The sequence below is a fragment of the Neovison vison genome, chromosome 5, assembly GCF_020171115.1.
Source record: "Neovison vison isolate M4711 chromosome 5, ASM_NN_V1, whole genome shotgun sequence".
Lineage (NCBI taxonomy): Eukaryota > Metazoa > Chordata > Mammalia > Carnivora > Mustelidae > Neogale > Neogale vison.
In genome coordinates this window covers 166,253,825-166,273,613 of record NC_058095.1, presented here as the reverse complement: position 1 = coordinate 166,273,613, position 19,789 = coordinate 166,253,825, and the positions used below count along the sequence as shown (strand labels likewise).

Sequence of the window (19,789 nt, the reverse complement as noted above, 5' to 3'; positions counted from 1 at the left end):
CTCTGCCTGCCGCCGTGGGGGCCCGGACACTTGGTTGCCGGCAGCCCCTGGGGACACACTTCTATTTTCGTGGTGCCCCTGAGGCTGGCGGCCGCAGCGCATCCTGGGGCCTCCCACAGCGTCCCCCACGCATCCTGCCTGCTGCCCCGGGCATTAAGGCCTTCCTGGACCAGGGCTGGCGGGAAGCCTGCTGGGGCCGCTGGAAGGACGGGGCTGTCCCCAGAAAGAACAGGAGGCGGTGCCAGCTGGGGAGGGAAGTCTGCTCCTCCCCACACGCCCTCTTGCTGAAGCTGATGGAGGAGCAGCAGGGACAGGGCCCCCTTTATAAAAAAGTGGAGAACAGCCTTTGAAGTTGGATGAGAAAAGCCGCTCTTCTTTTGGAGCTGCGGGACTCTTTCTCGAGTAGTCCTTTTCAAAGGCAAGGCCGCTAGCCTGGGCCACCCGCCTTTCCCTTTCCCGCTGCCGGGCTGGGGCCCCGGGAAGTAAAGACCCTGGTGGGGGCCTCTTCCTCTGCCCCCTGCCAGCCTGCGGGGTCACCTGGCCCAGCCCCCGTCCTGATGGATGTGGGGGGCGGGGGGGCTTCAGAAGGGTCTGGGATGTGGGTCTTCAGGGGAGAAGGGAGACACCTGCTGCGTGTGAGCCGACCTGGTGGCAACGGGGAGGGCATAATGTGCACAGGGATCCACACGCCCTCCACGCCGTGACCACAGGGACGTGCCTCCACCGAGACCTGGGTGAGGCCCTCCCACCTCCGGAAGCTCAACCAAGCCCCCCATCCACCCCTTCCGCCGGCCCCCGACCCTGGCACACCTGCCCACCTGGACAGTCCTCCCCTCGGCCTCCCGCACAGGTGACTCTTCTGACGCTGCTCAGGGCCGGAGGGGAGGGGTGCAGGGGAGGAGGGTGCCCAGAGAGGCGGGGAAAGGCAGGGGCGGGGACAGTGGTGGAGGGCAGAGGGGGAGGAGGGGGAGGGAGAAAGGGGTAAAGGTCTGGGGCAGGGGCGGGACCAGGAGGCAGAGGGAGGGAGGGAGGAGAGAGGGGGAGGAGACAGCCCAGCCCTCCCTCCCCTCTCCCTACCATCTGGTGGCCAGGGGTCATGCCAAGGGCCTGGGTTCCCGTCCCGCCGCCCGGGGTAGAGCCGACCCTGTGCAGATCCGGCACCCGGAGGGGACACGGGCTGGACACGGAGTTCTGCCCCAAGGCTGTCTGCTGTCAGACTGCAGTTCCCGGCTGACCCCGAGACAAGGGTCCTGCCCGCCTCAAGGGATCTGCTCAAAGCCAGCGAGCAGGGAGCTGGCCCTCAGCCCTGTGGCCCTCTGACCACGCCAGGCTCCCCCAGCCCCCCAGGACTGGCTCAGAAGGGGCAGTGGCCGGTAGGGCAGGTGACCACAGAGCCTTGCTGTGGTCTCACCGGCGTGCCCGGCTCCCGGCCGCCTGTGGGCTGTGCTACCGGGGTGAGACCCTGCATCATCATCTCCGTGACCCCCGTCAGGACGGGCTCGGACCGGCAGCCCCGGGGGACCAGCAAACCAGCCATCCCAGAACGTGAAAGTGGCCTGCTTCGGTGCCTGGTCCCAACGCACAGTGAAAATACAGATGACAAAGCCCCAAGATCTCTGTGCCGTTCAGAAAATGTTCAGTAAAAGATTGTTTTCCCAAAAATTTCCCTATTTTTAAAAAATATTTTATTTGAGAGAGCACGTGAGAGAGCGTGTCGCATGAGTAGGGGAGGGGGCGGAGGCTGAGCGCCGAGCCGTGCGGGACCAGGCCCCCGGATCGTGACCCGAGCCCAAGGCAGACGCTTCACTGACGGAGCCACCCAGGTGCCCCCCAAAATGTCTCCATTAAGAAAAAGCAGTAACACCTCAGAGAGTGAACACGTCTGCTCCTGGCGGGGGGCTAAGGAGAAGCAGCGCGGGGCACTCCTCGCCCCTCAGAAAAACGAGGTCCCCTCAGCGCGTCTCCGCGCTCACCATGCGGGGTCCAGGGTCGGGGAGGGAGAGCGGGGACGTGCCTGCGGCAAGTCGGGGGCTGCTGGCCGTCCTTCGGGGGCTGCCCAGGGTTTCAGAGAAGCACTCTTGGGGTCTCTCTTCCGGCCCCCAAGGAGGCCACGGGCTTGCCTAGATGCTTGTACAGCGGATGACCCTCCCTCCCTCGCTCCTCCTCAACTCAGTTGCCCTCAGTGGGCGCCCTTGCGTGCCGGTCAGCTCCACCCACGGCGGGGCACTTCTCGCGTGTCCGCTTCCGGAAGCCCATGGCCGGGGCTGCTCCGCCCGCCCCCAGCCCCAGCAGCCACAGGGTTCGTGCTCAGCCGGGCGGTGGGGCCGGAAGCCTCGCAGGTGTGGGGATGCGTGGGCCATCGTCACTGGCCCGGTGCTGTCCCAGGCCCCACGCAGGCCCGGGGGCCTTGCAGCTGTGAACACAGACAGGGCAGGGCAGCTCCCCTGCCCCCTTCACCTGCCCAACCCCGGGGCCTGGGGTGCAGGGGTGTCCTGGGCCTTCCCAGGGGAGCGGGAGACAAGAGCCCCGTCTGGGGGAGCTGAGAGAACGAGGGGACAGACGGCACAAAGGGAAACCTATCCTGAGGGCTTCTAAGGGGAAGTGAGGAATGTGCCCCAGCCGACAGCCTCGAGGGTTTTGTGGGGCAAGGCCGCTGGGGGACAGGGAAGCACCGATGCCGACACTCCCGGGGTGGCTCCCCGGGGCCGGCTCTGCGGCCTTCCAGGAGGGGGAAGCACGGCCCCCGAGATCCCCGTGCCCAGGGCTCGTCCTCCCTTCCTCGCACCGGCCCGCATCAACTGGCGGCCGGCTTGACCTGGGCCGTGTCTTCCCCGCGGGGCTGCTACCTCTCAGCATCTGCGGCCCTCAGTGCCTCACCTCTGCACGTGCGCCCGGCACACGCAGCCTCTGCGCTCGCCCAGCCCCGTGGGCTGACGATCTCCCGGAGGGCCCCCTGAGCAAGGCCTTACGGGGTGACTGTGTCCCCTCAAGATCTGGAGCATCTCCCAGGACCTTGGAGTGTGGCCTTCTCTGGAGACAGGTTCCTCCAGGGGCGACAAAGGTCAGACGAGGACAGGCCACCAGTCCCACCGGCGTCCTTCACGAGGGACATCTGGACACAGACATGCTCACGGGCAGACGCCCTGTGACGAGGCGCGACTCACGGGGATGTGTCTGCATCGGGGGCTGCCGTGGTCTACCCCCAACACCGCCAGCAGCAGGACGGAGCCTGGAGCAGACCCCCTCACGACCTTGGGACCCCCGCCCGGATCCAGACCCAGGGACAGGGCATCACGCTGCGGCTTGAGCCCCGAGGGAATGCCTGCGGCCCGCGAGCTGGTCCCGGGGTTCCCCGGGGCAGACGGGTCTCTGGGTAGGACGGAGCCTGCGGCCGAGGAGTCAGAGGAGCAGCGGTAGCCCCGGGCCGGCGCCATGGCCTTGGTGAGTGTGGGCGCTGCCCGGGCATCCGGGGGGGACACCTGTCCACCTTCGGCTCAAACCCTCAGGATGAGAGGTTTCACCCCTGCAGCTTCTGTCCCCAGAGGTTTGTTTTTTTAAGATTTTATTTATTTATTTATTTGACAGCAAGACAGCGCACACGCAGCGGGAGTGGGAGAGGGGAAGCAGACTCCCCGCTGAGCAGGGAGCCCGATGCGGGGCTCGATCCCAGGACCTGGGGATCATGACCGGAGCCGAAGGCAGACGCTTAACGACTGAGCCACCAGGCACCTCTATGAGATTTAAGACCAACTGATTTTTTTTTTTAATTCATAAAGAAACCAAGCCAGAATTTTTTTTCTTCTTTATTGCAAGCAGATTCAAGTCTCCTGCTTAAATAGTCTGCAGAAAAATGCAATATAATCAAGTTACACTTTACAGAAATAAAAGTTAAAATCAGTAGCATACAAAATGAACTTTGCCCAAGTGTAAGATTTGGTTTAATCACAATTTAATTTTTCAAAGCAGGTTAATGAATCATTATCAATCAAACATGACTACCTACTATGTTCAATAATTTAAAAATAAATCCCAGTATTTATGACGATGACAACTACGGATACCGCTCGTGTTAAATACGCTTGGAAGATTCTCTTCTGTTACGTTGCAGGATGAATGGGCATTTTAAATGGCAATGCAGACACACATCATAGCTTTAAGTCAGAGACAATAATATATGCATATTAAAATTCTGTATATTTTGATAAGGTAAAAAATAAAGCTATATAAACTTATCTTTAGATTTTTTTCTGCAAAAGTAGAATCACACTTTGATAATACTTCTGACACACCTTCATTAAAGCTTTGTTTATGGGCGATATTCAGAATGATTCTCTTTCCCATTCACCTCCCCCCAACTTAAAAAAACGCATTTGCCAGCTGACATTTTCCTGTTTCTAACTGGGAAGCGTGCAGAAGAAACGTAGACGTGGAGACGTGACGCGGGCTGTTAATAAGCAGTGCGACTCTCAAAGGAAAGGAGGGCCACGCTGGGTCCCTCCAGACGTGCGACACGGCGAACTCAGTGGTTTCAGCGGAAAGGGCCGGAAAGCCCCCTCCAGGCCGCGCTGTGCATCTGGCCGATGTGCCAAGACTGGAGACCGGCCAGAACAGCTCGGAGGAGACGTTTTTGTACTTAAAGCTGCAAAATCTCACCAGGCCAAGCGACAGTTCTGCAGCCCGTCCCCGCAGAAGCTGGGCGCGCGGCACCGCAGGGCCTGGTCTAGCCTCCGCTCACGCCCGGGGTCCGACGCACGGGAGCGGTCGGCCTGGCTCCGCACCGAGTGGCCGAGAGGACGCCGTTTCCGCCGCCGCCCGTGGCAGAGGACCGGCCGGGGCTCTTGGAGGCTCGAAGGGTCCAGACGCTGCCCTCTGCCGCCTGTGCCGAGGGTAGAGCCACGCGGGGTGGATCACCCAGGGGCCGACCCGGGGAGGGGGCCCGGCAGCGTGTCCATCCTTCTCCGCCCCCTGCCGGGCTGCAGGGCTCCAAGTCCAGGGAGCCCTGTGTTCCCAGAGCTCCCGGCAGGGTCCCCTCAGGAAGCGGGCAGGAGGGCCAGGGCCCAGGGGGCATGTATGTGTGCGTACCGTGTGGCCCCGAGTGGACACGGAGCTGAAGGCAGGAGACGGGGACGTGGTCGGGACCACCTGTGCGTTAGTGTGACCCGCTCTGAGGGGCGTGGTGTGTGGCTTCGGAACCAGATGTTGGGGCCGGCGTGAGAGCTCGTGGTGGTGACCCGTGCACAGGTGCCGTCCTGAACGAGGTCTTTGGGACGAAGAGGAGTGCTTGACGCTGACAGGACTTGCTTTCAGGTCGGTTTAAGGCAAGTGAACAGGAACTAGTGTAGGCAAGAGGTCGTACGGGGTCCCACGCGCACACTTGCCCCGGGGACTCGCCGCCCTCCCTACAGCCCCGTGTCCACCGTGCGGGACAGGCGTGGAGGACTTCCCCAAAGATCTCAGAGAAGACATTCGACGCACGTAAGGGGTTAGTGACTCTCCCAACGAGACATGTGCTATCAGAGGCAAATGGTGACCATCTTGGTACGGGCGGAAAGAGAACACCAAACCATCCCTCGAGAAGCTTCTATTTTAAGGCCGAAGGATGCAAACCAAACACAAAACAAAACGCAGGTGAAAATCACAATCAACAGCGAAGAATCGGGAAGCAAAGTGCTGTGCTCTAGATAGGCCTCAGCCTGTCACCACCGCCGGGGACACAGCGACTTCGCACCCCGTGGACACGGACACACCCCAGACTCCCACCAGAATTTAAATGCAAAGTGGCCAAAAGTTCATCAACTTAAAAATTAGAAGCTTTAAAAACATATTTTAAAAATTAGATGTGGCATGTTAACAAAGAAATGAATAAAGAGATAGAAACAGCTATGAAAATAGTCCTGTGCAAAGGCCATTTTAAGATTTCTAAAAAAATACATTACAAAGAATTTGTTAACTAAACATACAGAGAATCTGTCCCCACAGGTATGACGTTGATACCCACATTGGGTTCTTAAAAACAGCTGTAAAAACGCACACACCGTTGTTTGCAGGGTCTGGCGCGGACGCCGGCCAGGACGCCCCCCAACACACGGGCGGCGGCGCGCGGGACAGAGGGCGGCGGACGGCAGGACGGAGGGCAGCGGGACGGACATCCCGGCGCACTCCCCGTCCGTTCTCCTGGTCTTTGGTTTGCTGTTTCCACTTCCCCTGAACTTACCCCAACTGCTCCGTGCACAGTCTGCTCGCCCCCGTCCAAACGAGTATTTTATAGACGAGATGTCGTACAATCAAGCAGTGACACCGGGACTTCCCACAGTGCCTGGCATGCAGCTGACCCGTGTCCACTCGCCAGCGTCCCCGGGGCCACAGCCTGGCTCCCGGCAGCAGGCAGGGGCCTGCTGAGCTCTGGGCAAAGCTCTTCTCCAGAATGCCCGTTCCCACATCCACACTCTGAATCTCAGATTGAAATGTCTTCTTTGCAGACCATTAAGGCTACGTCGAGGAGGTTATTTCTAGAAACAAATGGCGATACGGAGAAGGGATGAGGGCGGTCCACGCAGCGGCCTCCTCCGGGTCCGCCCACCCCGGAGACGCGCCAGCCGGCAGACAGCAGCGCGGCGGATCCAGCACAACACACAGGGGCCCGGGGCCCAGTCTCGGCCGTGGGCGGTGGTCCGGGGCGGCAGGCCCGCTCTTCAGGACTTGGAGGCCGCCTCACCGTCAGACCCGCGTGGGCCTGAAATAGACTTCGGAAGACGGACATGGCCCCTGCAGGCCTCCTCTCGAGGAAGACACCAAAGGGCTCTGCCCCGGGCCCCCACCAGCATGCCCTGGAACCGGTGAGAGAGCCGTGTGGACGCGAGCACGCAGGGAGGCCCTGAGGGGCTGTGGGCACGACTGTCCCGTCCCGGCACTGGGCGCTGGAGAGGACCGCATCATCTGTTCTTCTCACACGGTACTTCTTTCTCGCAGGGGCAGCCGGGAGGGGAAACAGATTCACACAGGGGACACTAGGCTCCCTCGGAGGAACAAACTCCGCGTCGGACACGACCCTGAAAAGCAGCTTCGCCAGGAGGCGGGTTCGGACAGAAGCAGGACACAGTCTAGGACTCCGACAGGCCGTGGGAGCACAGTGACCCCACAGTCTGGTTCGGCCAGTTCCAGAAGCACGAGGACTGGAGGGCTCTGGACAAGGATGCACGGGGGCATGGCCAGCCCGTCCCGTGGTGAGGACGAGGCCCCTGCGCTCGGGCCGGTCGGTGTGGCCGGCCCCCACTCCGCCCACGGCCCACCTTCCCCGGGGGTCCTCCTCCGGCAGCCTGTGGGACTGGCCGGGCCGCAGAGGGCCATGCGCGCTGTCCTTCACAGCCCAACCAGATGCCCGAGGGAAGCTGCAGGGGCCACCAGCCCCCAGGAGGTGACGCCGGCCAGCCGCGCCCCAGCCCAGTCCTGCTGTTCTCATCCCTCCTTCGGGGGCAGGGAGAAGCACACACGTGCGGCTCTCAGAGCCTCGGAGCGGAGGCCTGTCCATCAGCGGTCCGCCCGTGGGGAGCGGGACCGGGAGGGCGGTGGCCATGCAGGAGACCGGCGAGAGGAGGCCACGTCGGCGTCCCCGGTTCTGTGTGCGGGCCCGGCCACGCGGCCCAGGGGCTGGGGCTCTGAGGAGAGGCCAGGAGGGTGAGCTCGGGGAGGCGGTCCTGGCCGCACACACGTGTGCTCTGTCGGAGAACGGAAAGGACAGAGTCAGTCCCGGACCCTCGGCGAGAACCCCACCCAGCCTGTGCAGACGCTGCCCACGGGGCCTCCCGTCCAGACACGGGGCGGGCACGTGTGTCCCACACGGCCGAGGACACAGAGCCAGCGTGGTGACTGCGCTCTGGCCACCAACGGCTCCCCTGCCGGCTCCAGACGGAGTACGTCCCCGTGTGAAGTGTCCGCCAGGGGCCCGGGGTGGGGCTGGGTCTCCGTCACCTCCTCGCACACGGACACTCCGTCTGCCGGGCTGTCAGGCTGTTACTGCCGAGGAGGCCGCAGCCTCATTAAATTCACCGGGCAGGGGGCACTGGGGGAAGCCGTCGGGAGAAATGGGTCTTAAAGGGACACACGTCCCCGGGCGGAGAAGGTGGCCTGCCTGTCCCAGCTCCGGGTGCGTCGAGGGTGTGGCGGCGTTTCCGTCCCGTCCCGGGGCAGACAGGGCCCCGTGGGCCGCTGCCGACCACACACCTGCGCCGCACGTCTGCCTGGGCCAACGCTCCCGCCAACCGGGCCGCCTTCCGCTGTTTGGTCAAAACACGGGCTTTCCCGACAGACCTTCCGCGGGGAAGCTCCTTCCACTGCCAAGGCCCAGGGGCGAGCTTTGTTCTGGAAACTAAGCCCTGAGCACAGCGCGCGAGAGGACCCCGCGAGGGCGTGTGGGGGGACGTCGGCACGCGCGCGTGTGTGTGCGCACGGCCATCTGCCGCCAGACGGGCTCAGGCAGGTCACTTACCCGGGACAGACACACGTGTGCGTAAAAGCTTTTTTTTCCACCATGAATCTGTTATCAGAACTAGCTCAACAAAACCCTGGAGGAACACGGGCAGTTGGGGGTCACGGCACACCGGGCCGCCCGCCAGCCGCGGCGGGCGCGGTTACCTATCCTCGGCTACTGGCGCCTCGGCCGCGGCAGCAGGTCCTTCAGAAGCGGCCGTTCCGTGCCCGCAGCGACCGACGCTCTGAGGTTCGTGCTCTGCTGCAAGGCGAGGAGAAACACTGAGAGGCGCCTGCCGTCCGGCCACCCCGCTGCGCGGCCAACGCGGGGCCCTGTGCGGGGCCGGGCGGTGGGTGGGCAAAGGGCCCGTGGTCTGCCGCCCCCGGGAAGGCGCTGGTCTTCCTAACCGCCTTCGCCCAGCAGCGACCACGAGACGGTCCAAGGCACGGAGAGGAGCATAGGCCAGGGACCCGCCGACCCGCGGCTTCCCCAGTGCTCGCCCGGAACGGGAGGGACCGCACCTGCCATCGCTCTATCCCTGTCCTTGGCCCCGGCCCCAAGGCTAGACTCCTGCAGGGCCCAGGGGTCCCAGGGCCACAGCCCAATGCCGGCTTTCTCGGCAGACCCTGTCGGGGCCTCGGGAAGCAGCAGGGAGGGAATTTCAAGAGGGGAAGGAGCACGAGGTGTGAGATGCAGAGTTTTCTGGCGAGAAGGATGGACGGACGGGGGGAGGGGATGCGTTCCTTGCAGGGACAGAACTGTACCCGGTAACGCATCAAGACATGTGTACGCATACGTACACATGGGTCACACGTGCACACGTGAGACCTGCTGTCCAAGACGTTTCCTTGTGACAGAACAGGTGCAAGGAAAGAAGTGTCCATCGACGCTGGTCTGGGGTCTGTTCCTCCAAAGTTTTGCCGGCTGTGGGGGGTTCTCAGAAGCACACGCACACCTGTGTGTATGCCGGGGGCTCTGAGGAGGTGCAGGTGTGGGCACGCCTACGGGCCACCTCGGGGGCCGTGTACCCTGCAGAGCGCCCAGCACCTGCCGTCCCCGAGCAGCCAGAGGTGGGCTTCTAAGAACAAGTTTTAGGAAACCTCATCCCTCAGCAATGAATGTAGATATTTTTAGCCCAAAGTTGGCCAGATTTAATCAATTTCTTAAGCACATCGTGTGACTTATATGTCCCTATAATAAGAATTTCATATACGTCCCCTAATAAGAATTTCATCCTGAATGTTTTCAAGTGTGTACCCAGTGAGTGAAACTATGTCGTTTACTCTAGCAGATCCTGACGGTACCAGAGTAGGAAAATTTTGATCGCTGATAATTATCAGAAGTTCAAAACGCACCATCTTCTTAGTTAAAAAATAGTGTCGATGACACTTAGAGGATGAGCCGTCATTAAAAGGAAACAAAGCCTCTTCAGGTATTTTCCTATGAACCCAGCGGCACTGGGAAACAGCTTCCCATCCCTGATGCTGAGGCCTCGGTAAGTGTGTCGTTCAGATGCTCACAGCCGACACACGGACAGGGGCCCCCTGGACAGCTGTGCCCGAGATCGTGGCTCTTCACGAGCAGCTTGTGGCCCCGGGCACCGGCCCGGCACGTGGCTCTGTGCTGCCAAGAGAGAAGTCAGCACGGCCACTTACAGCAGCACAGAGGCTTTCCGTAAAAACCATCTGATTTTTTAAAAAGTGAAAAGGGAATCTGTAAACACTTGATCCAAACACATCTCTCCTGGCTTTGTCCACCGTGAGCTCAACGTGAGCCCTGTCTTTCCTGCAGTGTCTTGTGGGGCCTGTGCAACACTCTGTCGTGGGGGCCTCAGTTTCCCTGTCTGTGCAATGGGTCCGCACAGCTGCGTGAGTGAGGAGGTCTCGCCTCACTCACGCCGCCGTCCGCTGGGGCCACGGGTGCCCGCCAGCCAGTGTGATGCGGGGCAGCCCTGCGCCCTGGCAGCTGGGACCCGGGACCTCCCACGGACCCAGAGAGAAGCACAGGCCACATGTACTTCTCGCATCTCAGGTATGCGTCATCCCAGAAGCTGCGGACGTGCGCTCTCCCCGAGCCCACAGGAGCCCGGGCTGGGAGCCGGGCAGCTCAGCGGGTGTCAGCCCTCCGCTTCCTGTGACCGCAACCCCACCATGCCAAATGACAGAAAAGCATCACCTTGTTCCGTTAGAAACTCAGACTGCTGGAGGTCTGAGAGAGCATAAAGATGGTGGACTGCTCGACAGAAAGGCACTGGCTCTTAGTCTGCAGTCCCAGAGGGGTCGCGGGGCCACGCACATCGCGAGACAGGTGGGAGTGGTTATTTAGGCAAAGAGGTCGGAGACAAAGGGAAGGAGGAAGGGAAAAGAGAAACAGGTTAAGGCAGTTGAGCAGGACAGGAACCCCCTCACGCACCCCTACCATGGCGCTCAGCAAACTGGGGCCTCCCTGGACGCTGCCCTCGCGGGGCCACGCAGGCCTCTCTTCCCTGCTGTCTTTCTCCTCCTGCCCCGACACCTCCTCTCACGTTGGCTTGTTCAAGAGCTCAGAGCGAAAGTGTTCCCGCACACTCACACGCCGTCGGTGCCGACTACAGACACGCAGGCACCGAGGGAACCGCGGGGAACCAGGGACCAGGGGCACCACGCCCAGGACGCTCAGTCCGCACAGACTTCTGGGGAAGCTCCCCGCCCCCCGGATCCCATTCAACCACTGGGACGGGTGGAGGTGGGCACACGCAGTGCCCCGACCTCGCTCCCTGCAAACCCAGCAGCAGCCTGGCCGTTTCCCTTCCGGGGCCGGCCAGCAGCACGGGAGGGGGAGCCCCGGGCCACGGGAGCTGCCCGGAAGGCATTGCCTCACGTCCTCAAGGGCACAGAGAGCCCTCCCACCTGCACGTCCACCTGTGTTCTGCAGGGAGAGCCCTGCTCTGCTGCCTGCACACGTGACAGGACCCTCTCTTCTCCTTACGGAGGCTCTGCACCTCCACGGGCAGGACACAAGGGTGAGGCTGATGGGGGACGTGCTGTCCCTGAGATCTCAGAGGGGAGAGGAGTGTCCTCCCTGAGACCGTAGCAGTGGGGAGATGGGAGAGGAGCCCTCCCCGACATTGCAGGGATCAGAGGATTGGGTGGGGTGTCCTCCGTGAGATCACAGGGGTGAGGAGATGGGGGACGTGCCCTCCCTGAGAACTCTGAGTGGCAGCTGCTGCGGTCGGTCCTTAAGCTGGGTGGGCTGCACCTGTCATTTGTCTCCTGAATGCAGAGTCCAGGCTGGGGGCCTCAGTTTGGGATCGAGGAAACCAAATACCCCAGTGCACACCAGAACTTCCCAACACACACGCTAACATCTGGGCCACATTCACCGCCCCTAAAGCTAATGCACTTTTACCTCCAAAGCAAGGATTCAACCTACAAGTTTCCTTAGGTTTCCACAAAGGACTCTCCTTCTGCAGGGGCTCGGTCCTCCTCTCCTGCTCTCTCCTTACTTCCGCGCACCAGCTTCTGGGGTCGGAACGCTGGTCACCTGGCCCCTCCCTGCGTCCACCTTCTCACCCTCAACAGGACGCCCTGGACTGACCACGTTTCCCAGCACAAGCCTCTCCTGCTTTCCCTCAAGCTCCTGCTCTGGCTGGGCGCCCCCCACCCCGCAGCCCCGCCCACAGCCTCACCCTGCCCCCCACCCCGTAGCCCCGCCCCACCGTCCGCAGCCCCGCCCCGCAGCCCCGCCCCGCAGCCCCGCCCCACCGCCCACAGCCCCACCTGCAGCCCCGCCCCAGCCCCGCCCGGCAGCCCGCAGCCCCGCCCCAGCCCCGCCCATCCCCGCCCCGCAGCCCGCAGCCCCGCCCCGCCCGCACCTGGATTCTCTCCGTGGCGCTGGGCCACAGCTGCCGGCACAGCACCTTCTTGAGGACGTCGGGGAGGAGGCTGACGGTGACGAGCAGGATGATGACCAGCCAGGCGGGGCCGCTGGACAACATCTGGATGAACACATAGTACATCCTCTGGTAACTGAGGAAGGGCCTGGAGAGACAGACGGGCCGGCTGCACGTTACCGGGGGCTCCGCTCTCCCTGCCCGGAGGAGCGGCCGGCGGCGCGGGCCTTCGCGTCCGGCCCTGACCCTCTGTGGGGGGCACCTCGCTCGCGGGCAACGGGCCGCAGGACGGCCCTGTCCGGCCGGCCGTGAGGAACGGGGCGGGAGGAAGGGCTTCCGCGAAGTCCTCCCAAAGACAAGGCCGTCCCGGGGCTGGCGACCGCCCCGGACACACGCAGGGTCCCGCCCGCGGCGCTCGCAGCTGCCCGGGGCTCGCCCTCTGTGAGAACGGCTCGCGTGGCCCCTTCGGGCACAGCTGCGATTCGAGAAAGCTCCACGGGGCTCCACGGCCAACGGGGAACCTGGCTACTTCCGCCGTGTCTACGCCCAAGGCCGGCAGCGGGCAGGCGGGCGTCTGGGACAAACGTGGACGGTCGCGGCAGGAGCTGGGGCAGGCGGGCTGGAGGCCGGAGCTCCGCACCTGCGGGTCCCAGCGAACCTGCAGCGCTCGGCTCTGGCCACTAGGGGTCAGCGATGCTGGGGGGCGGGAGGGGGGCTCTCCTGGTGGGGAGGGGACCCTGCACCGGCCAGCGCGCCTAGGGCAAGGCACGCCCAGGCCACTGCGCCCGGCACACCCCCCCCACCCCGTCCCAGCCGTGCTCATGAAGCGCCCTGTCCCTGGCAGAGGGACGGGTGCCCTGACCAGCAGGGACAGAGGCTGAGGCCACCCGGTGAGGAGGCGGGGCTCCTGGGTGGGGGCTCGCAGACGGCACACGGAGGGCGATGAGCACGGGGTTCTGAAGGATACATAAGAGCTCATGGGGCAGGCTAGAGGGAAAGGACCGCCCGGGCAGAAGGACCTGCAGGAGCCAAGGCGTGACGGGAAACTCCCCACAGCAGGTACCATAGGCAGCTGCTTCTCACCCTCGTCCTAGGCCACGGAACCAGCCCCACGGTTTCACTGTCCCGTGTTCCACCTGGCAGCCACGGTGAACCTCCCGCCCGGGCCGCGGCATAAATGACTTCCCTTGATGGGCCTCGTCTGACCTGCGATCTGGAGCAGGGCCCCCGCGGCCGCCCCGGCTCAGCTGATCCCAGGCCACGTGGCGTGGCTCCCCCACGTACCAGATGATCCCTCCCCAGAGCAGGGAGAAGACGACGTAGAAGAGCAGGGACCCCCAGATGACGAAGTGGTTGATCCAAGTCCAGTAGTGCGTGTCCAGCGCCAGCTGAAAGACACACACCAGCCGTGAGGCAGGCCCTCGAGGGCCAGAAGGAGCCGCGGCCACGCAGACCCGCCACTGGGAGAGAACGAGGAACACGCGCCACCCCGACCCACAGCAGCCAGAACGCCGGCGTAAACCTGCTGAGGAGGCACAGAATTGAAGGCCCCCAGAGGAGAGACAGAAGGTGGTGCCCCGGCATCCTGGGGAGCCCACCCCGGATCAAACCGGCTGCCCCGTCCTTGGTGTTCCTGGGGAGCGCGTCCCAGACCGGCCAGGTGCCCTGTCCGCTGCGTTCCCACTGCGGAGACGTGGGGGTGACCGTCTGCGTGGCCCTGAACATAGCATCGGGCTTGCCTCTTAACAGAGCTGAGTTTCCCATAACACGTTTATTTTATGGTAGATTTTGACTGTATCGGGATGAGGCTGCTTGTCATTTGAAGGAATTCTAATCTGACTCATTCCCTCCTTTATCTAAGTTCACTTACTGGGTCGCCCGGGACCCGGCGTGCTGTGTCTCCCCTTGACTTCATAAATGACTGAACGTGACCCCGGAGGGTGGCCCAGGACACAGGGGGCTCCAGCCCGGGCACAGTTACAAGGAACGGGGCTGCTGAATAAGGAAGGGGAGCGGCAAGCACTCACCTTTAGTGTGACTGTAAAGACCATCACGGTGAACACCAGCGTCCCAAAGGTCCAGTTTCCAAAGATCTGTGGGAGGAACCGTCCACAGAGTCAGCACTCTCCACCCTCAGAATGTTAGAGAACGCACCTCACTGCTCTGGTGGGCCAGCGCTCCAGGCCCCGAAGACACAGGGACAGGGAGTAGCCGGCTATCGACACCTGGGGCACCCCAGACCCCCGGGGACCCCACACTACCCTTGGGGGCCAGGCCAGCGGTCCAGGGATTGGTTCAGAGCGGCTCCTGAGCCGACTCCTCGATGTTGGCCCCCTTAATCCTCCCCAAACACCAGTCCTAACGTGGCAGACGGACAGGAGAACATCCCCGGGAGCCCGAACGCCAGTGAGCACGGTGCCGGCCGATCTCTTCCACGTCGTGTGTCGTGGGGAGGAGACACGACGCAGCTCCCGCGCCTCCCGCCCGCCGAGAACAGACTCGGGAGCACTGGCTGCCTCCTCCGAGCTCAGCTCAGACCCCTGCCCTCTCTGGAGGGAAGCCACCAGCAGGAGCACGTTGCTTGCGAGCAGCTAGAGGGAATGACCGTGTCCCAGGCAGGGACCCCGAGGAGGGCTCTCCCCTGATGTGCCCAGGGCAAGGGGACTGGAGGCGGACAAGACAGCTGCACAGAGGCCCCGGCAGCCAGTGCGACGGCCAGACCCACAGACGCGCCACAGCCCCAAGGAAGGCAGCCCCCCGCCCCCGCCCCGCACGGTGCCGCGAAGCCGCACGAGGTGGAAACACAGGATCGAATCACGAAAACAAGACATTTCTCAACTACAGACACAGACACAGAAAACAAAATACCGACTTTCTCTCAGGAAATCAGTCTGCTGGAGATTTTATTCTCCTCGAGATTTCTCGAGAATCCCCTAAGCACCGGCCCTTCTGGTTCCTGTGAACCGTGCCTCCCAGAAAGTGGTCCTCGTACTTTTCAAAAGCAAACGGCTCTACTTCACTAAGCATGAAGCGGCTGGAACGCAAATGGCTTCCTGTGGCTCGTTTTCCACAGAGCAGACGCAGGCGGACACGGAGGCAAGGAGGATTCTAGAACTTGTGTGAGGACAGAGGGCCCCACAGCCCTCACCAGCAACTGGACCTCATCCCTGTCCAGAAGGGGGGGATCGGAAGGGGGCTTCCCTCGCTCGGACACACACTTGGGGTGACTCTGCCTCCAGGGGACCCCTGCCAAGGCCCAGGACGGCTCTGGCTGCCACACTAGGGAGGGGTCTGCTGCCTGCACAGGGTGGCCCCAGGGACCCGAACTCCCCAGCCCCAGAGGCCACAGTGCCCAGGCAAGAAATTCTGACCAGAAAGTGCGATCTCATCAGTGTTTCACTTTGGGGGCAGGACAAATTTCAGAGTCCGAACCCGGGAGCAGTGTGGCCGCAGCCCACGGAGATGCCCGGCCAGCAGGGTGTCGGAAACCGTGCCACCGTCTGGTCTTCCCTGGCGGCCGACGCTCGCAGACGGAAGGACAGGGTGAGCCTACAGCCAGGCTGGCGCAGCCCTGAATCTGTGGGGCCGTCAGCGGGACCTGAGGAAGGCTGGCCCCTCCGCTTCCCGACACCGTGGCGGCCGTGGTCACCACCGCCGCTTGGCAGGGCACCCGGCAGGGTTTCGGAAGGGTCAGGTAACAGCAGGGTGCAGGAGCGTGCGTGCGGTGGACGGGCAGCATCTTGCCAACAGCACCACGAACCGGCTGGGATGCAGAGTGGAAAGGGCGCAGACCCGGGTGACCAAGCCGGGCTGCCGGTGTCTCGCGCAGGAACGCACGGGTCTCAGCTGTCATTTGTACAGGTGCGGCGACAGCACACGACCCTGTCTGCTCCAGAAATGTGAGTTTCGGTTTCAAGCTCCGGCAGCAAGGACGCATCTGCTCTGCCGCCACCTGTGCCCTCAGCCGGTGGTTTCCAACTCCCTGGGACAGCGGTCAGGGGACAGCTCTGGGAACACCCACTGAAGTCCTCATTCGTGGTGGGGGAGCCCTCAGGCTTTTGTCATTGAAGTTGTTTGTCACTATTTCTATGGGTTTTGGGGGGGGGAGATTAAAGTGTGCCCAGAGGGTTTGTTTTCGTAAGGACATCGGTCCCTGACCGCCGGTCCCCGATCTAACAGAGCACCCCCTCGGCACAGAGCACCAGGGACACCTAGCCTCATTAGCCTCATGCACGCCTGCAGAGCTTGTGAGCCTCCAGCTCTACCTCGCTCGCCCTCTGGCTCCCCTGCCCTCACGGGAGCATCTTGCAGGAAAGCATTCCGCTCCTAAAATCCCTCAAATCCAGACCAGCCTCATTTCCCGATGCAAGAATACTCCACAACAAGCACCAGTGTTTTCTCAAATCACGGCCCTAAGAACCCGCCGTCTGTCCTCGATGTTGGCTGACCTCTGTTACCACGACGGCAGCGGAGCCCCAGTGCCCAGCAGGAGCACGTCCCTTCCTGCCTCTGCGAGCTTGGGTGTGCGTCAGAGGGAGGAACAGCTTTGGCTCCTGACGTCTATGCAGAAAACGCTCCTTAAGTTAATTTTTTTTTAGGAAGTGACCGTGACTGTCCCCCACACCACAGGTGACCTATGCACGTTCCTACAGAACAAGGCAGCTCTCCAGGAAAGGGTCCTCCCCTGCTCAGCATCAGCGGGATGGGACTTCCGGACTGCACTACCACAAGCTGCCCCCGAGCGGGAAGGGTGGGTGCCCGGGGCAGGATGGACAGTACATTCCGCCAACTCCTGGTACCCCACGGGCATCATGGGTCTCCGGAGACTGGCCCTCGAAGCACCTGGGTTTGGGGGTTTGTCCGAATCACTGCAGGATGACGCTGCAACGCCGTCTTAGTCTTGTGGGCGATCGAACCGTCTTACCGATGAAGCAAACAAGAAAGGCTCCATCTGGAGACAAGGAGGCACCGGGGGGAGGGGTGGCTAGGGCTCCAACCCCGGACATTTAGCCCTGCTCTGAGCGCAGTGGTCTTGAGCAACCCAGCCTCGTGCGGCTCCTGCCCTCCCAGGGATACGGGAGGGAAATGAGCCCCACTTGTGACCCGAGCGCCGTGGCTACCATCCATCTCGTTCTGACAAGCCCGGCCCTGCAGCTCCCTCCTCTACGGAGCACGACAGGCCTGCAGGAGGCTTCGCCTCTCAGAGGCTGTGGACAAAACCCCAGCTCAGCGCCCCTGCTTGGCACCGACCACCCCAGGCCTGGTTTCTGACATCACCAGGCTTCCGAGCAGCTTCTCACACGATAAGATGTGCGTCACGTCCGGACAGGCAGGCGAGCAGGGCTGAGGCCCGGGAGCCGACAGCCAGCATGGGGCAGCTTCGGGGCTGCTCTCCGGTGCCGTGGACGAGGTCTGGCTGGGGGCACATCACGGCTCCGGGGCCTGGAGCACAAGGAGGAGGCACTGCCCGGGCCTCACCAGAGACCATGTGCCACGCACGCCAGGGTACACGGGCCACACAAGTCTTTGCGCGCGTCCACTCGCCACTGAAACCGGGCGGGACCGGGCGTCTCACCAGGTACTATCGAGTCTGGGGCAATGAAGGAGCAGCACGGAGAGGAACAGCACCGGCGCCGCACAAAACCGCGACCCGCGCGCTGGTGCGTGGACGTCACGTCATCCGAGCTCCGGCTGCCCCAGCGACGGGCCAGCCACACCACGCCAGGAGGTCTCTCGCAGCGCGAACAGGCCACCTCAGTCCTGACGTCCCGGCTCCGGGGACCTGGAGTCCTTGTGCTTTCTCAGACACAGACAACAGCCCCCCTCAGGGCCTGGCCGCGGGAAGGCATGCGGACACCCCGCAGGAGGACAGTTTGGGGCCGGCTGCCCTGGAAACTGTCCAAGCAAATGTAGACAGAGGACAGTCCCAGGAATGTCAGGCTTTAGAGAAGTGAAATGAGGTCTTTAAAGCATTTCTGACATCAGTTTAGCGAACGCTGACTTCCACGGCAACAAAGGAGAACAGCCCGTTCGTAATGCAGGGAAAGAACAGGTCAGCACGTGCCAGGAACAGCGGGTCGCCTGGCGGGGAGGGACTCACGTCCCGCAGCCGCCAAATGAGGGCGGCGCTCCAGAGGGACGGCCCTAGAGCACACCTGCGCATCCCCCGGAGAGTCCTGGAGGCCTGGGTCGGCTGCGCTCAGCGTGGTGTCCCCATCAAGCCTCCTGAGCCTGCTGCCGCCACGAATGGAAGCTCAGACGGATGCGTCCTAGACCACCACCGCCTGGCGGGCGGGCCCCACACAGAACTCCAGAAACAGCACGACAAACAACCGAATGCAGACACACCCGTCTAAGGCAGCACCGGCCCCGCGTGGGAGCCGGCGGCCACTGGCAGGCTTCTACCGACAGAGCACACGGAAGAGGGCACAGGTGAAAATATTTCGAGAAATATTTTATTTTTAAGGCACTCCAAAACACAGAGGACAAACCCACAGTTTTCTTACCATGTGTGTGTTGGTGGTCACTATCTGAGAGTGGGGAGGGACGCCCGTGGCAAAAAGACAAAAGCGAGATAGGAATAAAACACCCCCCGAGGTTACGCGAACAAGCAGGCAGTCGCCTGCCCGCCAGCAGACTCTAGACCTACTCACCGCGAGCGGCAGGTACTTAAGGTAAATGCGTATGAACAAAAGCTACACGTTAAATACGAATTAATTCCCGCAGGAAATGAGCCACGCCTGAGCCATGGAACGGAACAACAGAACCGTGCTGGCACAGAGAGCCACGGGCCTGGGGTTCCCGGGGGCACGTCCAGCAGGTGCAGAGGCGCTGTGGCCTTGAGGCGCTTTGCTGGACGGAGGCCCTGCACCAGGCCCCACGGACCACCCCGAACCCGCGCCTGTACGGGACACCCCCACGGCCCGGCCCGCATGGCGCGGTTCCACACTGACCTGTCCGTTGCTGGTCACTGTTGTGTTCTCAAACATGAAGTAAGCACCGAAGAAGAACACCAGAGCATCAAACACGCCCAGGAGCGTCCAGTAGATGAACACGCGCCAGCGGAGGAGGGCGTTCTTGGCGATATCTCTGCGCGAGGGGACGGGGAGACCGTGGGTCAGCGACAGCAGACTCTCGCCTGGCCGGGCTGCCCCACACTCTGTAGGGCCATCGGGCCGGGAAGGCCCCCTCAGTCACGGCGCCGCCCCCCAGCCGCAGAGCCCGCTGGCGCAGCCACACCATGAAAGCGGGTCGTAGAGAAACAGGCCCGGTCCACAGGGTGGGTGGTCTGTCCGCCGTGGGTCACCCTGCCCGGCTGGCCTAGCCCCGTCCCTGCCGGACCCCTCCGCAGCGGCACTGGGGCTGGGCACGTGCTCTGACCCCACAGAGCCTTCCGGGCGGATCCCGCTGGGTTCCTCCTCATACCCCCAAATGTGTCCCCACGTCACCTT

General features: G+C 62.7%; 2 protein-coding genes across 12 annotated transcripts in view; both read right to left on the bottom strand.

The window, feature by feature from the left end:
* The window catches only part of MCF2L (MCF.2 cell line derived transforming sequence like), a 129,263-nt gene extending 128,405 nt beyond the window's left edge, over window positions 1-858 (bottom strand). For 4 of the 5 annotated variants that reach the window (XM_044250142.1, XM_044250144.1, XM_044250147.1 and 1 more), the window contains exon 1: window positions 819-858. The gene's annotated coding sequence lies outside the window, so the exon portion shown is untranslated. Of the gene's footprint in view, window positions 1-810 lie in introns of all 5 variants that reach the window. The other variant, XM_044250143.1, reaches the window with a different exon arrangement.
* Window positions 859-3,734: 2,876 nt separating this feature from the next.
* Window positions 3,735-19,789, bottom strand: part of ATP11A (ATPase phospholipid transporting 11A) — a 103,575-nt gene continuing 87,520 nt past the window's right edge. For 3 of the 7 annotated variants that reach the window (XM_044250136.1, XM_044250141.1, XM_044250134.1), the window contains exons 25-29: window positions 19,292-19,427; window positions 14,366-14,431; window positions 13,623-13,726; window positions 12,321-12,486; window positions 3,735-7,715 (exon numbers count right to left, since the gene is read on the bottom strand). In XM_044250136.1, coding sequence (XP_044106071.1) covers window positions 7,500-7,715; window positions 12,321-12,486; window positions 13,623-13,726; window positions 14,366-14,431; window positions 19,292-19,427 — 688 coding nt within the window. In that variant the 3' untranslated portion in view covers window positions 3,735-7,499. Of the gene's footprint in view, window positions 7,716-8,631; window positions 8,729-10,642; window positions 10,730-12,320; window positions 12,487-13,622; window positions 13,727-14,365; window positions 14,432-19,291; window positions 19,428-19,789 lie in introns of those variants that run through there. The other 4 variants (XM_044250140.1, XM_044250137.1, XM_044250138.1 and 1 more) reach the window with 4 other exon arrangements.